Genomic DNA, 25,317 nt, shown 5'->3' with positions numbered 1-25,317 from the left:
TGTTTTCTTTCCAATTCTTCATGTACTCAGAGATCACTGGGTCCAACTACTACACGACAGGTTAAACAAGCCAGTAGGAAAACAATATGCCCACAAAAGAGTGATCCAACCACTGCTGAAGGACCTTCCTGTACACTGGTTCACATCAAATTCACATACATTGGGGCTCTTTCCTAAAAAAGTGAAATTAATATCCACTGAGAACTGGAACTCGGAATTTTACACACACAACTTCATTTAATTTCATTTGAGTTTCACAACAATCCTAATACAACAGATGAGAAAAATGAAGCCAAAGGGTTGAGCAACTTGCCCACAACCACAGCCAGGAGAACAAAATCAAACTCAGGTCTTCATGAGTTAAAAGACCAAAATCTTTCCAACAGTGAGGTCTCCAGTTTTTATCTAAAATAGCCATGGTTTATTCTGCCAAAAATTACTTTTTAAATATACATATATACTTTTATTAGAAGTTATTTTTAAATTATTTTTCTTATACTGAATCAACATGCTCCACAATCATTTCTACCACTAGAGGGCACATGTTAAGTGGTTTTCCAAGAGGCAATCATTCCAGTATTTGCAAAGTTACTGCATCTCACCAGAGACTTCCCTTCTCATGGCTCAATGTCCCTAATTTCATCTGCTCCTCACAAGGTTTCAAACCCATCTACCACGCCCAAGGGCTTTCCACGTCTGGGACTGAATACTTACTAGGCACCAGATCTATTAAGAGTAACATGACCACAATGTATACTCAAGAGATTCCTCTAGCTACTGTGAAGAGAACAGACCAAGGCAAGCTGAGAGTAATTCAAACTAAAAGAAGATGGTAGCCTGAATTAGGGTAATGGTTGAGTTTTATTTAATAATTAACAAATCCTCTTGCAAGTCTTTCTTCACTCCACAGATAACTGGAAAAGCTAAAACATATTTCTGAAATGTCCTCTCCTAAAAACCCACCGGTGATCTTTAACTCCTCTGAGGACCTTGCTCCATACAACCCTCTTCTGTAGAAATTCAATCCTTTTTGATTTCCCCTCAGTCTCTAAGGGTACCTAATAGTGATTTGTTTAAAACTCCTCTAATGCAGCATCCTCCTCTACCTCTGCAGCACTGCCCATCTTTCCTTTTTTCAGAAACATCTCCACACACTCACTTTCCAATCACTTCAAAACTCAGTGCCACCTGGCTTCTCCCTTCTACTCCTCTGCTCTAGCAAAGTTCAATTACTAGGCTCAAGTGAAATGTTTTTATTCTAATTACCTTCATCTTCTTGGCTATACTGAGATCTGTTTAACACGGGAGGCCTGGTGCCACTCCTAGTAGTACCAGTAGTAACTGACAGGTAACAGAAGCAGGGTCTCCTAAAACCGCATGATATCCCACAATCCTCACTTGTTAACTGCTGCCCAAAATTCAAACTTCAACTTATAAAGGTAATTTAGAATGTCAATGTAGATGTGCAAAGATGTAGGAGTAAAAAAACATTTCTGAGTAAGCTCACAATTCTCAATTTCAGCTCTGACCTGTCCCCTCTAGAGAGTAAGGCTTTCATATTCAACCACTCACTGTCCTTCCGGTTTAACATACCCAAAACCCTCCTTTATTAGTTTATTCATCCCAACCTCCTTCATCACCTGTGTTCCCAAACGCAGGTCACCACCATCTCCTCAGCCACTACTTAAGCCACTGGCTTAAGAGTCTGGGAATCATCCTTTTTTTAGTCCTCACCTTCTAACCATCTCCATATCCAATTACCAAGTCCCACCGGTTTTAAATCCTAAATCTCTCAAACTGTCCCCTGATTGACTATCCTACTCTGTTCACGCTTTTCTTTCTTACCTGGAATGCCACAACAGCATGCTAAACAATCTAATCAGTCACAGTCCATCTTCCACACTATCAGTCATTATTTCAAATGCAAATCTGAATAAAGCACTCCGTTTAACGATTCTTCATCGAATCGGGACACAATGATCAAGTAAAATCCAAAGCTCCTTAACACGGAAGAGCTGCCTGCTAGCTCTCTTCTCCCACACTTCACATCAGAGTAAAGGCAAACTTTAACCTCTTAAACCTACAGTTTCTTACCCTCTTGTCTTTACACATGCCCTTTCTGCTGTCAGGAATATTTTTTTCTAATCATTTTTACCTGGGGTGCAGTGGGGACCTCGAAGCAGAGAGGTTAAGTGGAAAGGAGAAGAAAAAGAAGAGAGACAGAATGAGGCGGATGGGGGATTGGAAAGAGAGTGGCAGGAGGGAAAGGAGAGATCTAGACCCTCAGGGCCTTGGCTACACACAAATACCTACCTACCCAATGTTCATGGAACGAATTGGCTAGTAGAAGAAAAAGCTAGTAAGTAGCCATACAAATAGACAGCTAGTGAAGGATTTTGCAGAAAACTTGCTCCAATTTACATTTTTAAGATTACTCTGAATGCAGTGGGGAGAGCAATTAGAAGAAAAGAACTGAAGTCAAACATCAGAAAGCAACTGCTACAATAGTCTATGTCAGAGAGATGATGGCTTACACTAGGGTGGAGGCAATGAAGATGGAGAGACATGAAGAGACTCAAGAGATATTTTGAAGGTAGAATAGAGACGACATTGTGAACTAGACGTAGGGATACAGAAGTAAAACAAAATAAGCAGGGTAACTCCAAAGTCTCTGGCTTGAGCAAATGAGCGCATTGCGGTACTGAGATAAGTTAAAAGAGCAAAATTCATGAGCTCAGTTTTAGGAAACTATAAAGGATGAGATGCCTACAGGCATCAAATAAGCAGCTGAATATCCTGTACTGACATACTTTCTTTACAGCACTGACATTAGAGTGAAATTAGTGTCAGCTTCCCCACTATATCAATAATTCAAAAGTAGATACCATGTCCTCTATCCTTGTTGCCTAAGCACCTAACCCAAGACAAAAAACATAGAAGGCACATGGTAAAATGTTTTCTAAACAGCTCTTAATATTCTCTTCTAAAATACACCCTAGGTTAACACCTAATTTACTATCCCTTCAGGTTGTATAGTTACCTTTTACACTTCTTGAAAACTGGGATCATTAATGCATTCCATCCTCCAGAATTCCCATTTTCCCCACAATTCCACAAAGATTATGAATAGTAACAATCTCAGGTTTGAATTCTCTTGCTCCCATCACCCCCACCATAAGATGTGAACCATTCAACATTTACTAAGTGCCTTCACTAAGCTAAACAACGGGCTCACCAAAATTGAGAAATACAGTGACTTTCTCAATGGAATTAGTTCTTCTCTAAGTAAGGTAAACACATATAAAGAGACACAGCAAAAAGTCATAATTACTTTCACATAGGTCTAAACTAAGTGCTTTGGGGGAAACAGAAGTGTCCCATTCATTTTTGCAAGGAAAGACCTGAGAAAACTTCTTTAAGGCCAGGAAGAGACAGAAGAAACCCCAAAGGAGGTTCCTTGGCTCCTTCCCATAAAGCCAGGTAACTGCAATAATTCATTCCCCTGTAACAAATTCCTTTATTGCCCAGAATTATTTGAGTAGATTTTGGATCCTCAAAATAAAAAAATTAAAATGCCAAAATAAAACAAGTATAATGAATTTGTTTTGCTTTTTAAAAATGTCTTGATGTATACATACAAACACTTACTTGCAACAAAAAAAGAATAGGATACAAACCAAAATTGGCTAGTGGAAGAAAAAACAATGGTTTTTGGGTGGTAGGATTAAGCATAACTCAGATCTTTTCTTTTTCCTCTGCACTATTGCTCCCTCCATCGTTTCCTGGAATGAGTGTGAATTAATTTGCAACCGGGACTAATAAAAAATTCTTTAAAAAAAACCCCATAAATCTACCAAATTTAGAACTAAAAAATTTTTTTTTCTTCAAGGTAGTACTTAGTGTTTTATCAAGGGCAAAGTAAATAGGAGAGGATGGGAATTAAATTCATACAATTCTTCTTGTGATCAATCTGTCCATGTAACATCCAAAGCCTTAAATATTAAACTTTTGATTTAATAATTCCACTTCCAAGATATTTCAAAGGAAATGATCAGCAACACAAACAAGACTGCTCAAGGATGTGTATACATGTTGACAATAGCAAAACATAACAACAACTTTACTTTCCAACAATTCACTCATTCGTTAAACAAATATTTATTGAGTACCTACTACGTGCCAAGCACTGGAGATACAGCAGTGAACAGTGTGTACAAAAATCGCAACCAAAGTACTTGCCCTCAAAGGAGCGCACAGTCTAGTGGAGGCTGGAGGATGGGACATAAATGATAAAGAAAATTAAGTAAAATACTTGGCATGCTATATTTTGATATAGACCATGAAGAAAAAATTAAACAGGGAAGGGAGGTGGGAAGTAAGGGGTGAGGTGTCATAGATGGTCAGAAGACATCTAAGGTGGTAACATTTGAGTAAAGATTTAAAGTGATTCTTTTTTTATATCTAAAAATGATTTACTCCTCCATTAAATCTATCACACCCTTTTAAAAATTATGTGATATATTTTGTTATTCTAAATATAAAGATAAGCTACAACCTAATGATTCTACATACCTACCTGATAAAGTCCATGCTTATGGTCATTCATGGTCTGTCCCTATCACAATTTTCAACACTCCCATCTTCACTACTGTCCCAGGTACAAATAAATCTCTTCATTTTATCCATCTCTTACTGAACATTATGTTTACATCACTATAAAAATGATCATCTTAGTAAAAAGAATACAGTATCACTGAATAATTCTGTATGATTCAGAGTTACACACTGATTCAGCGTAATCACTCTAAACTTTGATTCTCGTTATTCTGGACACAGCTCTTTACCTCAAGCTCATCAAATATACAAGCTACAACAAACGTAATGTTACATGCAGAAAAACACAGCAGCTGTCTCTACTCATACTGCAGCTTTCTAGATCAGGGTTACCCGAGTTACTTAAGGGTCTCATATATTCCCTTTGCCAGAAGAAATTTTGATAGATGGTGCAAAGAAGGCAGTATGCCTACTTGGACCTCCGCTCCTCAATTTATCAGCATTTCAGATGACTAAGGGAAGGTTCCTAAACTCTAATGCCCACAGGTTAACGAGGTAACAATTAGGCAAAGCCATAGCTTGAGCGTGGGACTGGTAACTTTCCTCTGCTAAAGGTACCTCAATTAAAATTTTGTATAAAACACTGAGCTGATCAAACAAAATACCATCAAAAAAAACTTCAGAGTACCAATGAAAAGGATGTGTAAGACGACAGAGACCATCAATGATGCACCGAAATGACTTTGTGAATCCATGCTTTAGGGCAGGGGCCGGCGAACTTTTTTCTGTAAATGGCCACAGAGTAAATATTTAAGCTTTCTGAGCCAGGTGGCCTGTTGTAACTACTCAACCTTGCCACTATAGTGTGAAACTAGCCAGGTAACATGGAAACAAACCGGTGTGGCTGTGTTCCAACAAAACAGCCCCATGGCCATAGTTTGTCAACCCATTTACCACCAAATTAAATATGTAATGACTCTAGAACATCACCAGGAGTGGTTTTTTTTTTTTCCCTTTTGTTTTAGCTAAATTCCTGGCATTGCTGTTACTTCTTAATAAAAGGATACTGAAAGAAAAAAAATTTCCTTCAATTAGCTGACAATTTTAACCAGGTTTTTACAAAGAAATAGGCATGAAAGTGTGTAAATACAAAAGAGCAGCAGTTATAAATTCTAGGTAAAGGCAGAAGAGCTTCACACAAAACGGTTTACAAAGTGAGCTATATGAATCTAAATCCACTTGGAAGATGTGAATAAAGTTTTAGCTACAAGAATGTTCATCAAAAATATTTTTATAATAATGCAAAACTAAGAACAGCCATATATATGCTACATCTAGAAGACTAGTTAAATAAATGATGGTATAGCCATACAATGCAACCATTTAAAATAACAGAAAATATTTATTGATAAAAAAGATACTTTTGAAGTGGTTATTTTTTAAATGCAGGTTACAAAATTGAATGTACAGCATGATCCAATTTTTGTGAAAATACATGTACATATACACAAGTAAGCATACATAAAACTACCTACAATGATACATCAACCTATTTACAGTGGTCATCATGGATGGTGAAATTATGGTGATTATATCTTCTTCTGGATTACTTATAATTTCTACCTTTTCTAGAGGCATATACTGATTTGATAATTAAGAAAATTATCCTTAAAATATAAAATAAGAACTAAAACAGGTGCAAAATTACTTAGGTCAACATTTCCAAAATAAATTCTCAAAGTATAGAAGTTGCATCAGTTCTTAGAACTTCAAAAAGTGATTTCTGCTCAGTCTCCAAATGCTAGTTATAAGGGCCAAGAAAATTTAGGAGTTACATATAAAAAGAAATCCATATTGTGTGTCAGGTAAGGTAAGAAGAGTCCTCAAATAGGGAGTTACTACTGCATCATTTATCAAATCACCACCACCTGAACAATCAAAAATGTTTAAGACACTATTTCAATTTATCTACTTAAATACTGCCTCTGTTTCAAAGTTTGAATGGAAAAAGGAACTATCATTATTCATGCCACTGACGAGAGGATCTTCAATCATCAACTTTGGGGGAAAGGAAGAAGAGGGGGAAAAAGTCACACTATAATGTGATGGATCTCAAAATTCCATGAGAATTCCATATTCGGGGTCCAAACATATCTGTAAGAGACTCAAAGGTCGATTAATTGTTATTATGGCAAATGCTAACCCAATCCTAGATGGCTGTTAATAGCCAGTATAATTCTGGACCACCTGCCTAGCCCATCAATAAAATAAAATTCAAATAATAACTCAATAAAAACTATTTTTAATGAGTCTATGAATAGCATCCACAAAACAACATTGTAGCAGAAAACATACACATAAAAACGTCACAATTATATAACATTAAATATGCATGTAGACAAAGCATCAAACAAAAGTTAAATAATTTGCTAGAGTGGAAGGAATGTGGGGAGTTCCAAATCAATTATCATTACATGACCAGAACAGGAAAATAAAAGTAGTTATTAACCAAATATTATTTATTCCTAGATTGGCTATATTATTTTCAACTAGGCACGTAAAGGAAAGTCTCAGAAACATGCACATTTTATAAACTCCCCAACACCTGTACAAATACCTTACTACTGTACTAGTCATCCAACAGACAGCAGGATGAGATTTTGAAAACTCACCATTCAGGCCCAAAGTTCAGTGTCTGCGTTTCCGCTGCCATTCTTTTCCGTATGTTTACAATAGATTTTATATGTGGAAAAACCTGTTAAAGAGAAAATATATCTCCATATAGTTGGTCAAGATTAAATGCAGAATTCCAGCCCAGGAAGGATAGCTAGGGAGTGTGTTTTGCTTATGCTCCTCTCAACCAGTCACCAGAATGAGATCTTTTCATCTCTATAACAATATAGCAGACAAAGAAAACGAACAAATCCACCCTTACATTCCAATTCATCATCTTTTTATGTTTATATGGGGAAAGGAGGCATGGTATAAGATGATGCTGGTAAGACAGGTGGGAGCAGACAGGTTCCCACTGGGAACCAAATTAAGGACTTCGTTTTTTAGCCTTCAAGCAATGGGGAGGGAATGAAGGATAACAGATTTACATTTTAATTTGTATTACTCCCTTGTAATGGCTTTTTCCATCAGCATGAGGTATAGCAAAGATTCTTAAAATCAGGACCCCTCTACCTATCTCACAGCTTCTGCCACAACTCTCCCCACTTTCTGCTTAGCACTGTACAGTCCAGTGATTCTTTGAAAATTATTTTGGACCATCAAGTTAAAATAATAAGGTAATCAATTTCATGAGTGATTTTTCAAGAGCAACTTTTACACAACAGATCTTAAAGAGAAATAAGACAGGGAAAGACAAAAACTGTATGATATTACTTATAAAAAGCCAAACTCATAGAAACTGAGAGTAGAGTGGTGGTTACCAGGGGCTGGGGAGTCAGAGAAATGGGGAGATAATGGTCAATGGTACAAACTTCTGGGGATCTAATGTACAGCATGGTGATTACAGCTAATAATACTACATTACATACTTGAAAGTTGCTAAGAGAGTAGATCTTGATTGTTGTCACATGTAATGACATGGAGGTGTTAGCTAATGCTATAGCGGTAATGATTTTGCAATATATAAATGTATCAAATCAACACATCTTACACTTAAACCATCATAATGTTCTAGTCAATTATATCTCAATAAAGCTGGGGAAAAAAGGATATCAGAGCCTAGAAAACAGAAAATGCTATAAACATTATACAGTAAATATCTCCAAGATATATCACATCACCCTGATTGTTGCTGTTTAAAAGATCTAAAAACAAACTAGAAATTGGTCTAAAATGCAGAAAAGGCAAACTAAAAATGTGCTAACGTCCATATCAGCTATTTATCTGCTCTCCTCCTGGAAGGTATTTCTGGCCCTATGTCGACCATGTGGGTTGCAGAAAGAATCCCATGTTCTTAACCCTGATGCAAGTTTACTTGCAGTGTGTTTCTCTCTTAGTAATACATAAAATGATGTACTACATAAAATCCCCTAATTGATGCATGTTAGGTTCAATTAAATTATGGTACATCCCAACTGAAATAAGTTGTCAAGGTAGTGATAATCAGCCCCCAGGTGAAGTGCCCACTGTAAATGAAGACAAGGATCATACTTACGTATCAGCTGTGTGACCTTACTTAGCATAAATCAGTATGGTGTGCTTTAAAAAAGTATGTGGACCTGCTTGGCTAACAGTCCTACAGAGACTACATCAACTGTAAGATTTCACTGTAATACAAAACATCTTGAGAATTTTTAACCACCATTTTAAACCCCACTTAGACAAATGTTTTATATTCAAACCCCTATGGGACTTCGACCACTGGAAAACAGCTCTGAATTAATAGAGCAAGGCAAGATTTGTACCAGACTAAATTTATAAAGCAAGTGAATCTCAAAAATTGAATTATTTGATACATGAAATCAGTGAAAACTAAAATCATTCTTACAGATTTAGTATTTTTTCCCCTTTAAATTACTACCACAAGGCTACAAAGGTCACGAAAAATAAAAAACTCCAAGGGCACCATTGCCACAAAGGATGCAAACAGAATCCCTGGAGTTGTGTAGTGCAGAACCTGCCCAACTGCACGCAGTGGTCTTGAGTTACAGAGCAGCCCTGGACTCAGGCAACACCTAAGGAACAAGCAAGGAAATCCTGTTCCAGTCCTCTTTATCATTCATTCCACCTATAAACCTTTAGGTAGTGCCAAACTACCATACTGCAAAAACATTAAAGGCTCAAAAGTTTTTTCAGTGCCATGAGCTGAGGACCTAACTACCATTTACAACATGGTTTGCGTAAGATTACTTCCTACCGTAAAGTTTTCTGGAGAGCTCTTAAGAACTTAGAATAATAATCCAAGCAATTTAATTATCAACTAAAGAGACCTACATTACTTAGAATGGTGTGTTCATTCTCCTTTATGAATTAAAGCAGGAAATCTAAGAGTTATGACTGTTAAGGAAATCTAAACACTTACATTACTGTAATTTCTAATTCTGAATTCCCCACCCCTGGTTGCTGTTTCCTAATCAATTTAAATGAGCCCAGTTCTAATATATTTATTTATATATACTGGAGGAATTGTCTTACACAATGTCTCTGAATTACAAATTATTTGGAATGGAAACTAAGACTTATTTCTCAATTGCACTTTCTAAGGATGCAGCGAGGTACTGAAAACAAGCACAGGCTCTGCCACCATTTAAACTCCACCGAGCTAAATGCTGTCAACTCTCAGAACTGTCCCCAGTAGAAAACAGCTCTGACTTTTTACCGTAAGTCAGGATTTGAACAAGACACTGAAGGTGGCGCTCCCACCAAGCTGTCTCTTTAGACTGCCTTTTCTTGAAACTGTTTCCTTCTTTTTCCTCCACGTCCAGCACTATACTGATATATTTTTCCTAACTTCATTCCCTTCCTATTTAATCACCATTCCCCCCAAGTTTCTCTTCTGTTCTAACTTCCCTCAGTGCACCCATGGTTTACTTTACTATAAATTCTGTTTAGATATTGTCTTGAACCTTTGTTTTATTTACAATGGTGTTCTCTACTACTTTGGGTAGACCCCTGCCTACGAAATCATGGGGAGTTTAACGTGGAGCATGCAGGGAGTAGGAGTTTATTATAGAACAGCAATGTAAACTTCTCCCACAAATTTCTAAACTGCACACCACCCCTTGAGAGGGCCACCATCCCTGCTGCGAATTACAGATTTGATCTTTTTCTTCCATGACCTATGTGGCATTTCCAGGAGCCTGCTCCTCCTCGATATACATCTCAACAACTGATCAAGGTACCACTGTTCTCACAGTTTACTGTCGCCCAGGCTCAAAAGCCCAGAGTTACCTGAAACTCCTTCTTCTTCTCTATCCCTCATATCCAATCATTATGTCTCAAATGTGGTCAATTCCTCCTACATTCTCCTTTCTTTATAGCCAAACCTTTGTTAACTCATGTCTGGATTACTGAAATAAAATTTCTAATCTGCTTCCCTGATGCAGCCTCTACTTACACACATTCAACAAGATCAGTCTTAGTAAAGCTCTGCTCTGGCCATGTCCACCCTTCTTTATAAGGGTCATTAAACCTACTGTGCATGGTCAAAACTCCTTCTATTTCAGGTTCCCAACAATCTGACAATCCACACCTTTTTAACTCAATCTCCCACAGTTTCACCTCCAAACTCAAAGCCAAATGATAACTTTCTATTCTCCACTGCATTCTCCTCCTTCTGGCTCATGCCATTCCCTTACCCCAGAAGGCCCATCTTCCTTCCCTTACACTGGCATATAAAAAACTAAGGATCCATTCAAATACCTACTCCATAAAATATTTCCCAAAGTAGAAAAAGCACTGCTCATTCTGGAAAGAAAAATCTAAACAAAGGATGCAGAAATGGAATGGAATCTAAAGGATGTAAAACTGGGGGTAGGTTATTTTATCAATCTGTATAGAAAAGCTTGAAAGGAAAGAGAAAATGGAAAAGTAACAAGTTTAGGAGGAAGTACATCTACCATTTTAGACAAAATGAATAAGAAGCACCTGAGGAGCCATCCAAAACACTGTAATACAGACCGTGAACTCCAGTGTAGAGTCAGGATGAGAGACACAGACTTGGAAGTAAATATACAGAATTGTAACCCAAAACTGAATGAAACTATCTCAAAGCAAAAATCAAGAAGGGACAAGCTCAAGGGACAAGAATAAAGCCTTAGCAAACACTGGAGGAGGAAAACAAGAAGAAAGGATCATGTAGTCAGGTATCTCTAGCCCTAACCTCTCACCTAAAGCCAGATTCTATGACTCTAGCTTTCCCCACATTCACTTTATCTAAAACAGAAAGGAGAAAGAGTCAGGTTCTTTGGAGAGATTATCCATTTGTTCAATAAGTCTAAAAACTAAAGTGAAGTTTGGTAAAGCAGTGGCCATATCATAGAATTTTTGCATTTTAGATCTCAAGAGCAATGGAAGGCTATATATGAAGATACAGGCAAGAAAATGTCCAAGCTCAAATCTGAACTTTAGAAAGATCATTCAGGATGCCAGGAGAATGAATTAGCAAGAACTAAACATAAAGGAGGGGTGTTAGAAATCTAGCAGATAGCACGGAAACCAGATCTACATAGTGGTAGAGAACAGAGGGCAGTGATGATAACTACATTCACTGACATAAAAAAAGTCAGTATGTTAAGTGATCAAGAAAGGTTAGAGAATACAGAGAATATAATTAAATTCACCACATTTTAAAATATATTCTTAGTTGGTATATACAGATATGCCCCCAGATGTTAGTATTTACTTCTGAATGACAGAATTACGAGTAATTCTTTTCCTAGTAAGTTACTGATATGTGTATACAACAAAGATAGCACTTACAAAAACATTGTTTTGTAATGGAGGAACTTCGAAGTTTCAAATATTGAAGTCAAAAAAAGAGAAACACTGAAAAGTCTTCATTTGTTTCCACAGTGAAGTCACTGGTGACTTGAAGAGTGAAGTGTGGTAAGGGACAGAGCCAGACTTTAGGGGGTGAGAGGTGAGGAAGGGAAGACTACAAATGCAGCCAACTTCTTCTAGAATCTTAGCTGTGAAAGGTGAAGAGAAATGAAGCAGAGTGGAAGGAAAATTTCCATTTTTATTTTAGATGAAAATATCCTACTGGAAAAATACTAGTAGAATCAAAAAGAGAAGAAACAATTCAGCAAAAATATGATAGAAGTGAAGTCTCTGAGAAAGCCGGGCGGATGGGGTTTCAGAGAACAAATGGGGGAAAAAACGTTATGCCCTTCCACCTGTGACAGGAGCAAAGTATACTCAAATGGCTTAGGACACCTCCAAGCTTATTTCTGTGGGGTTTTTTGGGGGGAGAGGGGGCTAGTAAGTTGCAGGGAATTCATATTTGATGACCTCAATTTTCTCAGATAAGTAGGCAAATGACAGACTAGATGACAGAGTAAGGTTTGAGGAGAATGTAGCAATGCTAGCTGGTGTGATCTACGGCAGTATTTTTTAACAAACTTTACTTAGGGATAATTATGGATTTATAGAAATGTTACAAAGCTATTACAGAAAGTTCCCTCAGTTTTCCCTAATATAAACAACTTACATTACCACAGTATTTTGTCAAAACTAAGAAACCGACATTGGTACATCACTATCAACTAAACTCGAGTTTATTCAGATTTCACCAGTTTTTCCAACAATGTCCTCGTTCTGTTCCAGGATCTAATCCAGGACACCACACTGCAGTTGGCTACAGTAGTTCTGAAGGTCCAATCAAGATGGAGGAGGCACCTATCTGCATGGCTGTGAGCTTCTTTCTCGAACTTAGCAGCCTGGGTACATGGCAGAGTGACAACAGGACTGGACCAGGGTTAAGATTTTATCCACACAGTAAATGGAAGAATAAGAGGGGCAAAGTGGAGGGTGATGGCAAGTATGATTTAGGTACAATGGGGAAGGAAATAAAAACAGAAGAGAGTTTACAAATTTGTTATGTTGGTAATGCCAAAAAAGCAGGTATATTAGGAATATTAAAAAAAGTACTAAAAAAAATTAGAGATGGAGTTAAGTCAAGGAACCAGGAACTTGGGAAGATTGGATGGGTCATCCCACAGACTACATATCTGATGATAACGAGGGAACAGCTGTACTGCCAGACAGTACGAACTTCAGAGGAAAAAGGATTTTGCACAAAGAAGGATGAATAATGGCTAAGGTGACTACATATAATCTATCACCTAAACCAGAATGTTTGTGTGAAAGGGGTATTCATAATTACATAGAGACAAAAGGAGTATTTCAGGTTGAATGGTCATTCTAGTAAAGAAACAGAAAAGGCATATAAATGGAAGAGGATGAAGATCCTGATGGTGCCTGCTGATGCACCTCCCGCTGTGCAGGACCACAGTACTGATGACCTCGGAGGGGTGAATGGAAGGTAACATTATCAGGGCAAGATGGGCTGCAGTTACCTTAACAATACTGAAAAACATCCTGTGTACAGGTTAAAACATGGAGAGGTAATAAAGCTCTCACCTCTCCACTGGCCTCTCCACTCTCCTTTGGCTACTCCAATTCTAGGGATAAAGACCTGAGAATGGTCTACCCCCAATTTTTAAAGAGAGATGACTTTAAAATAGCTAAGAGAGTATCTCTACATAATCACTATTTCAAACCTTGTCCACTATTCAAAATTCCTCATAAATGAATTCAAGCAATACATTTCTCCTGCAATTAATATCAGGAAGCTGGTATTCTATAAACTGGATTCTATACTTGACAATGAATGCTATTTAATCTACCTTTTTGTCAACTTCTTAAAAACTCCAAGCTAAATCAGTCCTCACTAGCAATTATTTTATCTCTGATTACTAGTATATAATTATTTTTCTTTTCCTCTGTATATTTTTCTAGTTTTCCTGACTTCCTCAGCTCTTTGGGACCTCATCTATCACTGTGTGCATGTGAGTACACGTTCAAGGGTGAAGAGAAGGAAATCAACCTAGTCTCTTATTGTTGGGTTTGCAACAACAACAACAAAAAAAAAAAAAAAAAAAAAAAACACAGCCTCTCAGAGACTTTATCATTTTCTCACAACCTGGAACAGTGTTGAGAAGCCAGATGACTTCTGGGCACAATCACTATCAACATGAGGGAGCTGCAGATCTACATAGTAAGTTGTCTGAACAAACACAGCCAGGAGAAACCAAAACAAAATCAAAATTTGGCACAATGGCTAATGTTCTACTTTGAAAGTGTTGCCCAATACAGCTTCCCAGGAGAAGTCCTGATATATTGATTAGCTATTACTATTCTACTAACAATTCAAAACATACACTCTGAAATACCCTCAATCTTTATTAAAAAAATAATCTGCTACTGCAAACCTCCATTTCCTGGGTATGTAAAAATTACCTGGAAAAAAACTGGCAAATCTGGGATGAAGTTCAGCCAGTACTATGCACAGCTGGCCAAAAGACTAACAGAATGAACACCAAAATACCTGAATCTGCCATCTTCCCAACCTCCATTATCGTAACAGCAGAAAAAACAGCTACTTCCCTAGCATTCTTCACATGTACCAAATAAACAGTTCTGTGTCCATTCCAGCAACCAGCTATTTTTACCTTAGCCAGATCTGGATTAAGATAACACAAAATTAGTGACTCTATTCCTGAAAATTAGTTCAATCACTTCAAAAAACAGTTTGGCAGACTCTATTAAATCTAAATATACATCTACCTGGCAATCCCACAATCCACTGCTAGACATACACTTGAGGAAAATGCCTACCAAAAGATGAGTGTAAGACATTCATAGTAGTTTTATTCGTAACTACCAAAACCTGACATTTGGCTATTATGTCTTCCAACACAAATGTCCATCAACAGATTAATACATAAATGTAGTGGAGCTTCAAGGCTGGTGAACATATGAAGGTGTAGAAAGAATGGCACACCAGAAAAACTGTGAAGCTCGCACCTCTTCGCACACACCTTGCCCTATGCATCTCTTCCATCTAGCTGTTACTGAGTTATTAACATCATTAATAACGAGACTAGTTGACACCATGTGCCTCCTGATGTGTTACACTGGGAAGGATACAACATCACTTACGTTACATTCCTGACAATAATGCATAAACTGAAATTAATCTTGAAAAAAAAACCAGACGAGCCCAAATTGACAGACATGAAATCAATCAACCATACTTTCCAAAAGTATCAATGTCATAAAAGACAAAGTAAGGCTAAAGAAACATCCTAGATTAAGGGAGACTAAAAAGAGATATGATTCTTAATTCCAACCTGAACTAGCGAAAAATAAGCTAAAAGACATTAAACAGACAATCAATTAATTTGAAAAGGAGTTATATACACAATAGTATTTTATCAATGTTACTTTTTTATGATTCTGAAATTTTTACTGTGATTATGTAGGAAAATGTTCTCATTCTTAAAAAATAACACTGAAATGTTTGGGAGAAAGGAGCACGAGGTCTGTAATGGACTCTCAAGAGGAACAAAAAAAACCCTACATACATATATACTTGCATATATGGAGAAAGAAAAAAGGAAATGAAGGATAAAGCAAATATGAGAAAATATTTAAAAACTGGTGACCAAACCAGGTGAAGGACACAAGGAAAGTTTAATTTTTTGCAACTTTTCTGTAAGTTTCAAATTATTTCAAAGTTTAAAAATGGTTTAAAGTATAGTATATTTATACAACAAAATACTCACCAATAAAAAAGAACCAACTACTGATATTTGTAGCAATATTGTATGAATCTCAGACACTGTGTTCAGCAAAAGAAGCCAGCCACCAAAGAATATATACTGTATGATTCCTTTTATGATGTTCAATAAGCAAAATAATCAATTTTAACATGTGTCAGGAAATTGCTCACCATATAAGTAAGGACCACTTATTGGGAAGAAGAGGGAACCTTTTGGGGTGCTGGAAATGCTCATTATCTTGTTTTAGGTGGTGATTACAAAACTATATACAAATGTAAAAATTTTCCCAACTATATACTTTAGATTTGTGCGTGTATTTGCTATATTTTATACCTCAATTTTAAAAAGGAAAAAATAAACCATAAATGGTTTAGCTACGGTGAAAAAAACAGTACAATTAAAAATATTTTAAGAAGTTGTGGCATATCTACACAATGAAATACTACTGAGCCATAAAAAAGAATAAAATAATACCATCTGCAGCAACATGGATGGACCTTGGGATTGTCATACTAAGTTAAGCCAGAAAGAGAAAGAAAAACACCACATGATATCACTTATATGTGGAATCTTAGCGGGGAAGAAAGGACACAAATGATCTTATTTACAAAACAGAGACAGACTCACAGATATAGAAAACAAACTTACGGTTACCAGGAGGAAAAGGAGGTGGGGAGGGATAAATTGGGGGAGTTTGGGATTTATAGGTACTAACTACTATATATAAAATAGATAAACAACAATGTCCTACTGTATAGCACAGGGAACTATATCCAATGCCTTATAATGGCCTATAATGAAAAGGAATACAAAAAGTAATATATATATATACACACATACACATAAATGAATCACTATGCTGTACACCAGAAATTAACACATCTATAAATCAATAAATCTGTCAACTCTTTAAGGCCATAAACAAGTCCAAATTCAAATGAAGCAAGTAATCACTAGACTAAAATATGCAGCCTTCAAAATGCATTTTTTTCAACATCAGAAAAAAGCTAAGTAAAACAATGAGAGGGAAAAACTGACACATGAGAGGGGAACCACATATATCACATCCCTTATAATCATAAAAGACTGGAAGTTATCTTATAAAAACAGCACAGTCTCTCAACAAAATACAGGTACAATATACTTGCACACAAGAGTATAATCATACATACAGTGTCCCTTAGCACCCGAGGGGGACTGGTTCCAAGACCCTCTGCAGATACCAAAATCCAAGGATGCTCAAATCATTTACAATCGACCCTCCACATCCAAGAATATGGAACCCGTGGATATAGAGGGCCAACTGTATGTCATAAAAAAACAAAGAGAACATAGAAATAAAGAAATATGCATGAGGTGGGATTAATGATTTTCTTTATTTTCAAAACTTGAATATTCAATTATTTTTATAACAAAATATATTTTAATTCCCACAAAGTGTTTGCCTTGCCTGTTTGAAACATTTTTACAACCCCAACATAAATGTCATAAAATTTAATATTCTTTTGAACATTAATTTGGTTTAAAAAATAATTTTAAGGCATAAAAATAAAGACCCACTCCTCCCATCTATTACAGCAGAAAACATTTTTTCCTTCTGCACCCATCTGTATGACAATACCAAGTCTCATTTTTAAACATGCAAACTTTTAAAAATGATTTTTAAAATATGATGTTAACACATCTACTGATGACAAAACTTTATGAAGCAAAATTACACTTTTATTATTCACTTCATTACTTAACATTTATCCTAAAGAACAAAGAACTCCCCCCACCCACTCCCGAAAATCATCAAAAGTCAGAATTGTCTACATCTATTTGGACCACATATTATATATGAAACTTTGCAAAATACTATTTATTTCTACATTAATTACCCTTTTCATGACCTATCTTCAAAAAAATTATACTCTGTTGGCTTTTCTCCTCATCCTAAAAGGAATTTAAATTCCTAATTTACCCTGCTGTAATAAATAATCCAGCACAATCTGAATCACTACCCACTGCCATGAAACTAAGGTCAGCTTTATTCCTAACAACCCCAAACCAAGAACAACCCAAATAAATAAATACTGTAATGACTATACCTTGGAATATTCTCATTAACAAAAAACAAATCATGGATACATGCAGCAACATGGATGTATCACAGATATTACACTGAGCAAATGAAGCCAGACACAAAAAGAATACATACTGAATAATTCCTTTATATAAAACTGTATTAGAGGCAAAATTATCTACAGCCACAAAAAATAGATCAACAGGAATCGGGCAAGGGCAAATGACTACAAAAAAGCAGGAGGAAACTTGGGGGGTGGGGGCGTGATGAAAATGTTATATATCTTGATTGTAGTGATGGTTACACAAGCATATGCATTTGTCAAAACTCGTCAAGATGTACACTTAATGAGTATACTTAAGAAGGCATTGTATTGTACATAAATTATATTTCAAAAAGTTAATTTTGAAAAGACTAAACCTACTGAAAGTAGACTGCCTTCTTCTAACAACGCATTCCAAGACTAACACTTTATATTATGTTAAATTGCCTTTCTTTAAATTTATTAAAATAGATGTTAAATAAAGTTCTGGATAAAACTTAAAACTGAGGAACACTCTAGAATTGTGCCATCTTATATAGTACCCATCAGCCACATGTGGCTAGTTAAATTAATTAATTTAATTAATTAAAATTTAAAATTCAGGTCCTCAAGGAGGGAGGAGAGTAACTCAACAGTGGACAAACCTGACAAGGCATAAAAGTCCACCAACTGTCAAGGGCAGCACTGACACTGATAAATCATGTTGGCAGTACACGTTCTTCATATGATGTAGTGAAAACGGCACTCTAGTACCTCTGTGGACTTTCTCTCAAAAACCCATAACCCATAATCAGGAGAAAAACATCAGACAAATTCCAACAGAGGAGTTCTACAAAACACGGTTAACCAGTACTCCTCAAAACTGTCAACATTGCTAAAAACAGCGAAGTCTGAGAAACTATCACAGCCATGAGGAGCCTATGGACAAATGACTAAATGTAATGTGGTGTCCTGGACAGGATCCTGGAACAGAAAAACACACTAGAGAAAACTAAGGAAATCTGAATAAACTACAGACTTAGTTAATAAGTAATATTGGTTAATCAATTGTAATAAATGGACAACAGTAATGTAAGACAGAAACTGGGTGTGGTATATATGGGAGCTCTCAATTTCTCTGTGACTCTAAAATTGTTCTTAAAAATAAAGCCTACTATAAAAAATAAGAGAACTTGAGCTGTAATAAAAAAGTAAGGCCCTTTTACATTTTAAAAAATGCAGTTCCCTCTGTCACACTAACCACATTTCAAGAGTCACATATGGCTAATGGCTACAGTGTTTTTAACAGTTCAGATTTATAGGACATTTCCATCATAGCAGAAAATTCTGTTAGACAATGCTGGTGCAGAAGACTATTTTTATGGGACCACTATAAAAGACTATTTTATAACTGACTGCAACTTATGAATAAATCTATATTTACCCAGCATTAAAAACTCTCACTGAAATCTAACAATTCTCAGTGATATGTTTATTCTAGCTTCTATTTCAAACAATTACTTGTTTGAAACCTTTTTTAAAAAGTCAGTGTAATATACATGAGTAGAACACTGGAAAAAATTCTACTCCCCAGAGCAGCAATTCTCTGAAACTCTTTTAAAGTATCCAAGATGTCCCAACTGTTAATACTAAGATATTCTTTGCAGTTTTCACTGCACTGGCAGTGCACACTGATCATGCAAAGCAGTGATGGAGAAAACTGCTGGCATCTTAGCATCGTTCAAATCAATGGCACCCAACTGTACTAGAAGTCACTGTATTCTTCACTGCCATGTGCCCTAAACTGATGAGAGAGAAAAAAAGCCAGGTTTATTCAAGAATGCCTTGATAAAGCACTGAAAACTATTAATTTAATTAATCTCCATCCCTGTGTACACATCTTTTTAATATTCTACGTGTTGAAATAAGAAGTGTGCATAAAGCACTCCTGCTTTATCAAAGTCTTGAAGAAAGGGACTTAGGCGACTGTTTTGAGTTACAAGCTCAACTAGCTGCTTTTGTTCAAGGAACATCATTTTGACTTGAAGGAGCTGACAAACAAAATTATCTAGACCTGGGTATTTAGCAGACGTTTCTTTCAAAAACGAACAAAGTGAGACTGTTACTTACAGGAAAATAATTGACACTACTTGTTGCCAATTATAAAACTTGAGCTTTCAAGCAAAAGTTAAAATTTTAGAAAACTTCTATTCACTACCATGAGCTTAACAGGTTTGCTAGTACTTAGACTTTCCCAAGATGTAAAGGCTTTTCTGATGTGTACTGATATCAATTATTGTGTTTTTTTTGATACTCTATAATATAAAATACCCATTCAACACACAAGATAGACCAATAGATTTTAGTGTAAGAGTATAAAAGTGCATTGATAAAATTCAGATTTCACAGTGCAACTAACGTTTAAAAACTACTTGTCAAATTTTAGTATAATATCAAAGGATATCAGTAATTATCTGAAAAAGCTCTTGAAATAGTCCTCCCTTCTCCAACTACATATACATCTTTGTATGAACTTCCTTCATATATTCAACTAAGATAATAATAGCAACAGACTGAATGCAAAAGCAGCTATTAAGAATCCAGCTGCCTTCTATAAAGCAACACATAAAAGCTATTTGTGAAAAGATAAAACAATGTCATGTTTCTCAGCAAATTTTTTAGAAAAATAAATATTTTTCATTAAAACTATATTTTCATTAAAACTATATTTTCATTAAAACTATATTTAACATGTAAAGAAACTATTGCTATTTTTAAATAAATTAATAAATATTAAATTTCTCAATATGATAAAGACAGACATAATTGAAAAACCAAAAGCTCTTTGGGGTCCTCAAACTTAGTAAAGGAAAAGTAAAGGAGTCCTAAGATCAAAAAGTTGAGAACTCTATCTCACAGAGAGAGGGAAAAAGTGACAAAAGATATACATAAATTAACTTAAACCTGGAAAGCATATCACGGGGCATAAAATATCACTGACAACAAGAACACCAAGATCCAAAATGTGACACTTATTCAAAAAGTATCAAGGATTTAAAAAATGTATCTTTTCCAAGGACAGAGAAACTTTTCACATTTTGAAATTCACTTGTATGATTTCCTGATCGCCTCTACCACTAGGGTGTAGTCCCTAGTCCCATGAAGTCCCATGAAGATAGGACCTTGTGCGTTTCGCTCACCACTTTGGCTAGCCCAGCACCTGGCACAAAGCAAGTATTCAGTTATTTGTTGGATTGAAAACGAAACAAAAAAAAGACAAAAGATGTAAAAACAGAACCCACTGAGGTCTGTATTCAAATTATAAAGATGACACTTCACAATCAAAATGTATCTATTTACATATTAATAACAATCATAAAAGCTACCATTCATTGAAGACCTATTTACTATGTCCCAGGCGTCAGTATCAGGCATTTTAGATTTTTAATTCCCAAATCACTATGGGATATACTTGGTGAAAGTAAGGAAAGAAAAATAAAGTAAGGAAAATAAAGCTCGAAGAGGTTACCTTGCTTATCTAAAGCTACAACAAATTAAACCCATGTTTTTCTGCTTAATGGCCACAAGCTTTTCTTCATATATTTATACAGTGCTTAATATTGCTTGGTTACCTTTTTGTTCCCTCCATTTCCTGGCAATTTTCAGAGGAATTCATTTTGTGGAAGTCATTTTTTCTCCTTTCCCCAATTTCCCACTCCATTTGTTTCACTATTCTCCAATTTCTACTCCTTTGCCTCACTCAATTAAGCAATATAGTGAGCCCTCTGGTTGGGGAAGAGTATATACTCTCATAACACACTACCAGAAACTCCATTAACAATGGCAGAAGTAGTATAAAAGACTAAAGAAGAATTAAGACTCTGACTTACTGATCTTGCAAGATGACTTCATATCCATCCAGTTACTACGGGGCCAACATGGACACCACCACCTCAATTCCCAAGGGGCTAACCAAGAAATCCCCTGGATTTGACCATCCCTTCAAGGCCTGAGCCACAATTCACCAATTGTGAAGTACCAAGACAGTATCTCTGCCAATTCTTTGTCAGGCTCTGCTACCAGAGGACCAAAACTGAAAAGGCCAGAGCTCCAAAGACTTCCTCCAGGTTCAGGACAACTTGAATAAAAGCTTTGTTCCCAAAGAATATAGTGGCCACAATACCACTACAAGAAAAGCTGTCACTATTACTGTCATTCTCCCCACTGCTTCTAAACAATATGTAAATGTTTCTCTTCTTTTCCTCCTTTTGGTGAAACAACAAAATTAGCTATGAGTGAACTATTCTAGGAGAATTCACAATGCCATACACATTACCACATTGTGTGATAATCTCACTACAAGTCAATCTTTTCCAGGGAAGGGTCCCCAGAGCCTGTGAAAGTTTTACACACATTATGTGGAAACCTTTTAAAACCTCACAAAGCCCTGAATATGCCTTACCTCAACATTCAGATTAAAGCAAATGTGTAATATGAGAAAGGACTCTTCCACCTTAAAAATGAATTCAGCTGCAATCTGCTAAAGAACCCTTGGCTGAAAAAAAAAGTATCATAGGAAGTCACATGTGCAGTCTGTCATTCAACACCTCACTCTATAACAGATCACTTGTGTTAGTAATCCCTATGCTTTGCATCAAAATCTCAACATACTAATATACTAACATACAATTTAAATAATAAAAATTATGTTAGCAATTCGATGTCACCAATTACATACAAGCTACAAGCAAAAACAAATAGGGTATCAAAATGCTCCATTAAAAAAAGTTTACTTCAGTACTACATAATAACTGTATATACAAAAATATGTTAACACAAGTTTATGCTGTCTCCCTGATCCTTTCCCAAAAGTGAAAGTCCCTGCTGCCACTCAAAGAATATGAATATAGATTCCCACATAAAAGTCCTACCCTTGGGGAGGGTACAGCTCAGCAGTAGAGTGTGTGCTAGGTTCAATCAAGGTGCTAGGTTCAAGGTGCTAGGTTCAATCCCTAGTACCCCTGTTAAAATAAACAAGTAAATAAAATAAACCTAATCATCTCCCCTAACCAAAAAAAAAAAAAAAAACAAAAATCAAAAACAAAAACAGAAGTCCCACCCCTCAAATTCTCTATGGCTTCCTCATACTCAAGTGTTACTTAATACTGTAGAAAGTATGCAGAAATTAAAATTTATAAAAGCAATCAATGAAAAACAACTAATGAATTTTTCCACAAACTAAGCTTCTCACTTGCTTATGTTCATTTGCTGAACCTTTATCCCAGATGCTCCTCTGAACCCAAATCAAGAACTTTTGTTAAAACACTGCACTAGGAAGCTCCAAGAATGCCTGGTGAGAACTACTAGGTCTCATTCACCAAAAGATATGCATACATTTTAACTCTTCATTCAGGACACATAAATTGAAACTGCCAAGCTATACACAGGAAATTTTTCTAGGAAAAGGAAAACAATCTAGAAGCTTCTGTGGGATTCTGCCTAGAATATGCAACACTCCATTTTCTGAGAACTAACCCCATTCTTAGGAGTGGGACCTTTTAAGAACCCAACCCCATGGCCATACTAATTCGACCAATGACAGAGATCTGGACCAAGTCCAACCAATCAAATTTTCCCCTCCCAGGAATTTGAAATGGGGACACTGAGCTACTAACCAGTTGGCTAGTGGCACTAGAGCCTGACTTTGTATGTGACTCAAGGAATCAAAGTGGCAATCTTCCTGTCTGTTAAAGCAGAAAAGGCCAGAGTGTGGAAAGACAACTAAAGCAAGATGAAGAGACAAGAGATGACACCTATTTGCCAGCAAGGAGAAAAGTGCTCTCTCGACTACTTTGTCTCCTGAATGCTTCCTAATTTCTGGTTTATGTCCTTCATGAAGCCAACTGCTTGGGTTCCATAAGATACCTCCTTACCGCTTCCCCCAAAGCACTCCTCTTCCTGTTTCATGCCATCAAAAAATCATTATGACAATTTAAGACACAAATTCACACCAGGATCAATGACGAAAGAGTATGATTATTCTTGCGGTTCATAAGGGATCTGAGCAGTACCAGAAAAGTTGTTTCTATTCACTGCCTATAACTTCAGGAGAAGTAACAGGACAAAAATAACCAAAGCCTTAAGAGCAAAAATCATCTGTTTGCTTAAACCGCAGTTTTGTGCTTCCCTTCAACACTCACCTGTTCAAAAGTTCTGCTGGTTCACAGCAGGAGGTTTGAGCAGATTTTGTTCAGGTCCTTTAACACTGTAAGTAATAAAAGTATTACAGTGAGTAACTCAGCGATTTCTTAGGAAATCTTAAAACCATATTTTTATTATGTTTTACAGGAAATGGACTTCAAACTGGGTTAAAATATTAGAATCACCTGGTTTTGCTTATAATCTAGATTCCGTGTCCTAACAACTAAAGAGTCTCTCTCAGAAGCTTTAGAATGGGACTGAAAAATGTATTTTTTTTTAACCAAAGTTCTAAATGATTCTGATGAACCTAACAAATGAGCACTATTAGGGTTTCAGGAAATGACTGTTTGGGGTTTTCATTCAAAACTACATTATAGGGATTTGGTATTAACTTTTTTAACATATCTGATAGAAAAATGACAGCCAGCAACACAGCAATACAATATGTACCCTATGCAAATAATCGGTGAGCCCAAGAAGTATAACTGCTGCAAAATGTCCAAGGAGCAAAGCTCCAGATGTGCTTTCAGTTGCAAAATCACAAACTCTTTTTAATGCTCTGATGAGGCAGAATCTTTAAAATCCCCAATATGGTGATATTCCAACCGACAAGGAGTGGACTGAACAGCTTCAAGTGGTTTCTAAGCTAAAATCAAATGATGCTTTGAATGCTGCTACTTAAGAGTCAAAACACAATCATTAAAAATTAAAGTTGGGGGGAGGGTATAGCTCAGAGGTAGAGCACATGCTTAGCATGCACAAGGTCCTGGGTTCAGTCCCCAGTACCTCCATTAAAACAAACAAACAAACAAACAAACAAACAAACCTGATTACCTTCCCCCTCAAAAAAATTTTTAAAAAAATTAAAGTTGACAATTTTACTAACAGTAAGAAAGGACTTGAGAAAGCCACTTTCACCTTTGATTTAATTTTGCAAAGAAGTAGTCACGTTATAATGTCCAAAAGCTCATCCAACGTCATCCATTGCACTCTATGTTTTGTAAGGGCAGACAGAAGCGAGAGAGAACTAGACAATAAAACAGACTCTTCTCTGGGTCTAACTCACCAGAACAAGCTCTAGGATATCTCCTATAAGTATAAACAAATTTCAAGTTCAATGAAACTCTAGTTGACAAGAAAATACAAAATGTTGTTCCTTAATTACTTGAGGTGGG

At 36.2% G+C, this 25,317-nt stretch overlaps 1 protein-coding gene across 4 annotated transcripts in view; it reads right to left on the bottom strand.

Annotated features, from left to right (window-relative positions):
• GIGYF2 (GRB10 interacting GYF protein 2) overlaps window positions 1–25,317 on the bottom strand; it is a 112,368-nt gene that overhangs the window by 83,284 nt on the left and 3,767 nt on the right. For all 4 annotated transcript variants that reach the window (XM_006209125.4, XM_015243427.3, XM_006209126.4 and 1 more), the window contains 2 exons: window positions 24,142–24,206; window positions 7,227–7,309 (listed from right to left, as the gene is read on the bottom strand). In XM_006209125.4, the coding sequence (XP_006209187.1) occupies window positions 7,227–7,267 (41 nt within the window). In that variant the 5' untranslated portion in view covers window positions 7,268–7,309; window positions 24,142–24,206. The remainder of the gene's footprint in view (window positions 1–7,226; window positions 7,310–24,141; window positions 24,207–25,317) is intronic.

Source organism: Vicugna pacos, chromosome 5 (assembly GCF_048564905.1).
Source record: "Vicugna pacos chromosome 5, VicPac4, whole genome shotgun sequence".
Lineage (NCBI taxonomy): Eukaryota > Metazoa > Chordata > Mammalia > Artiodactyla > Camelidae > Vicugna > Vicugna pacos.
The sequence above is the reverse complement of the archived record's forward strand: the minus strand, read 5'-3'. Positions and strand labels throughout refer to the sequence as shown.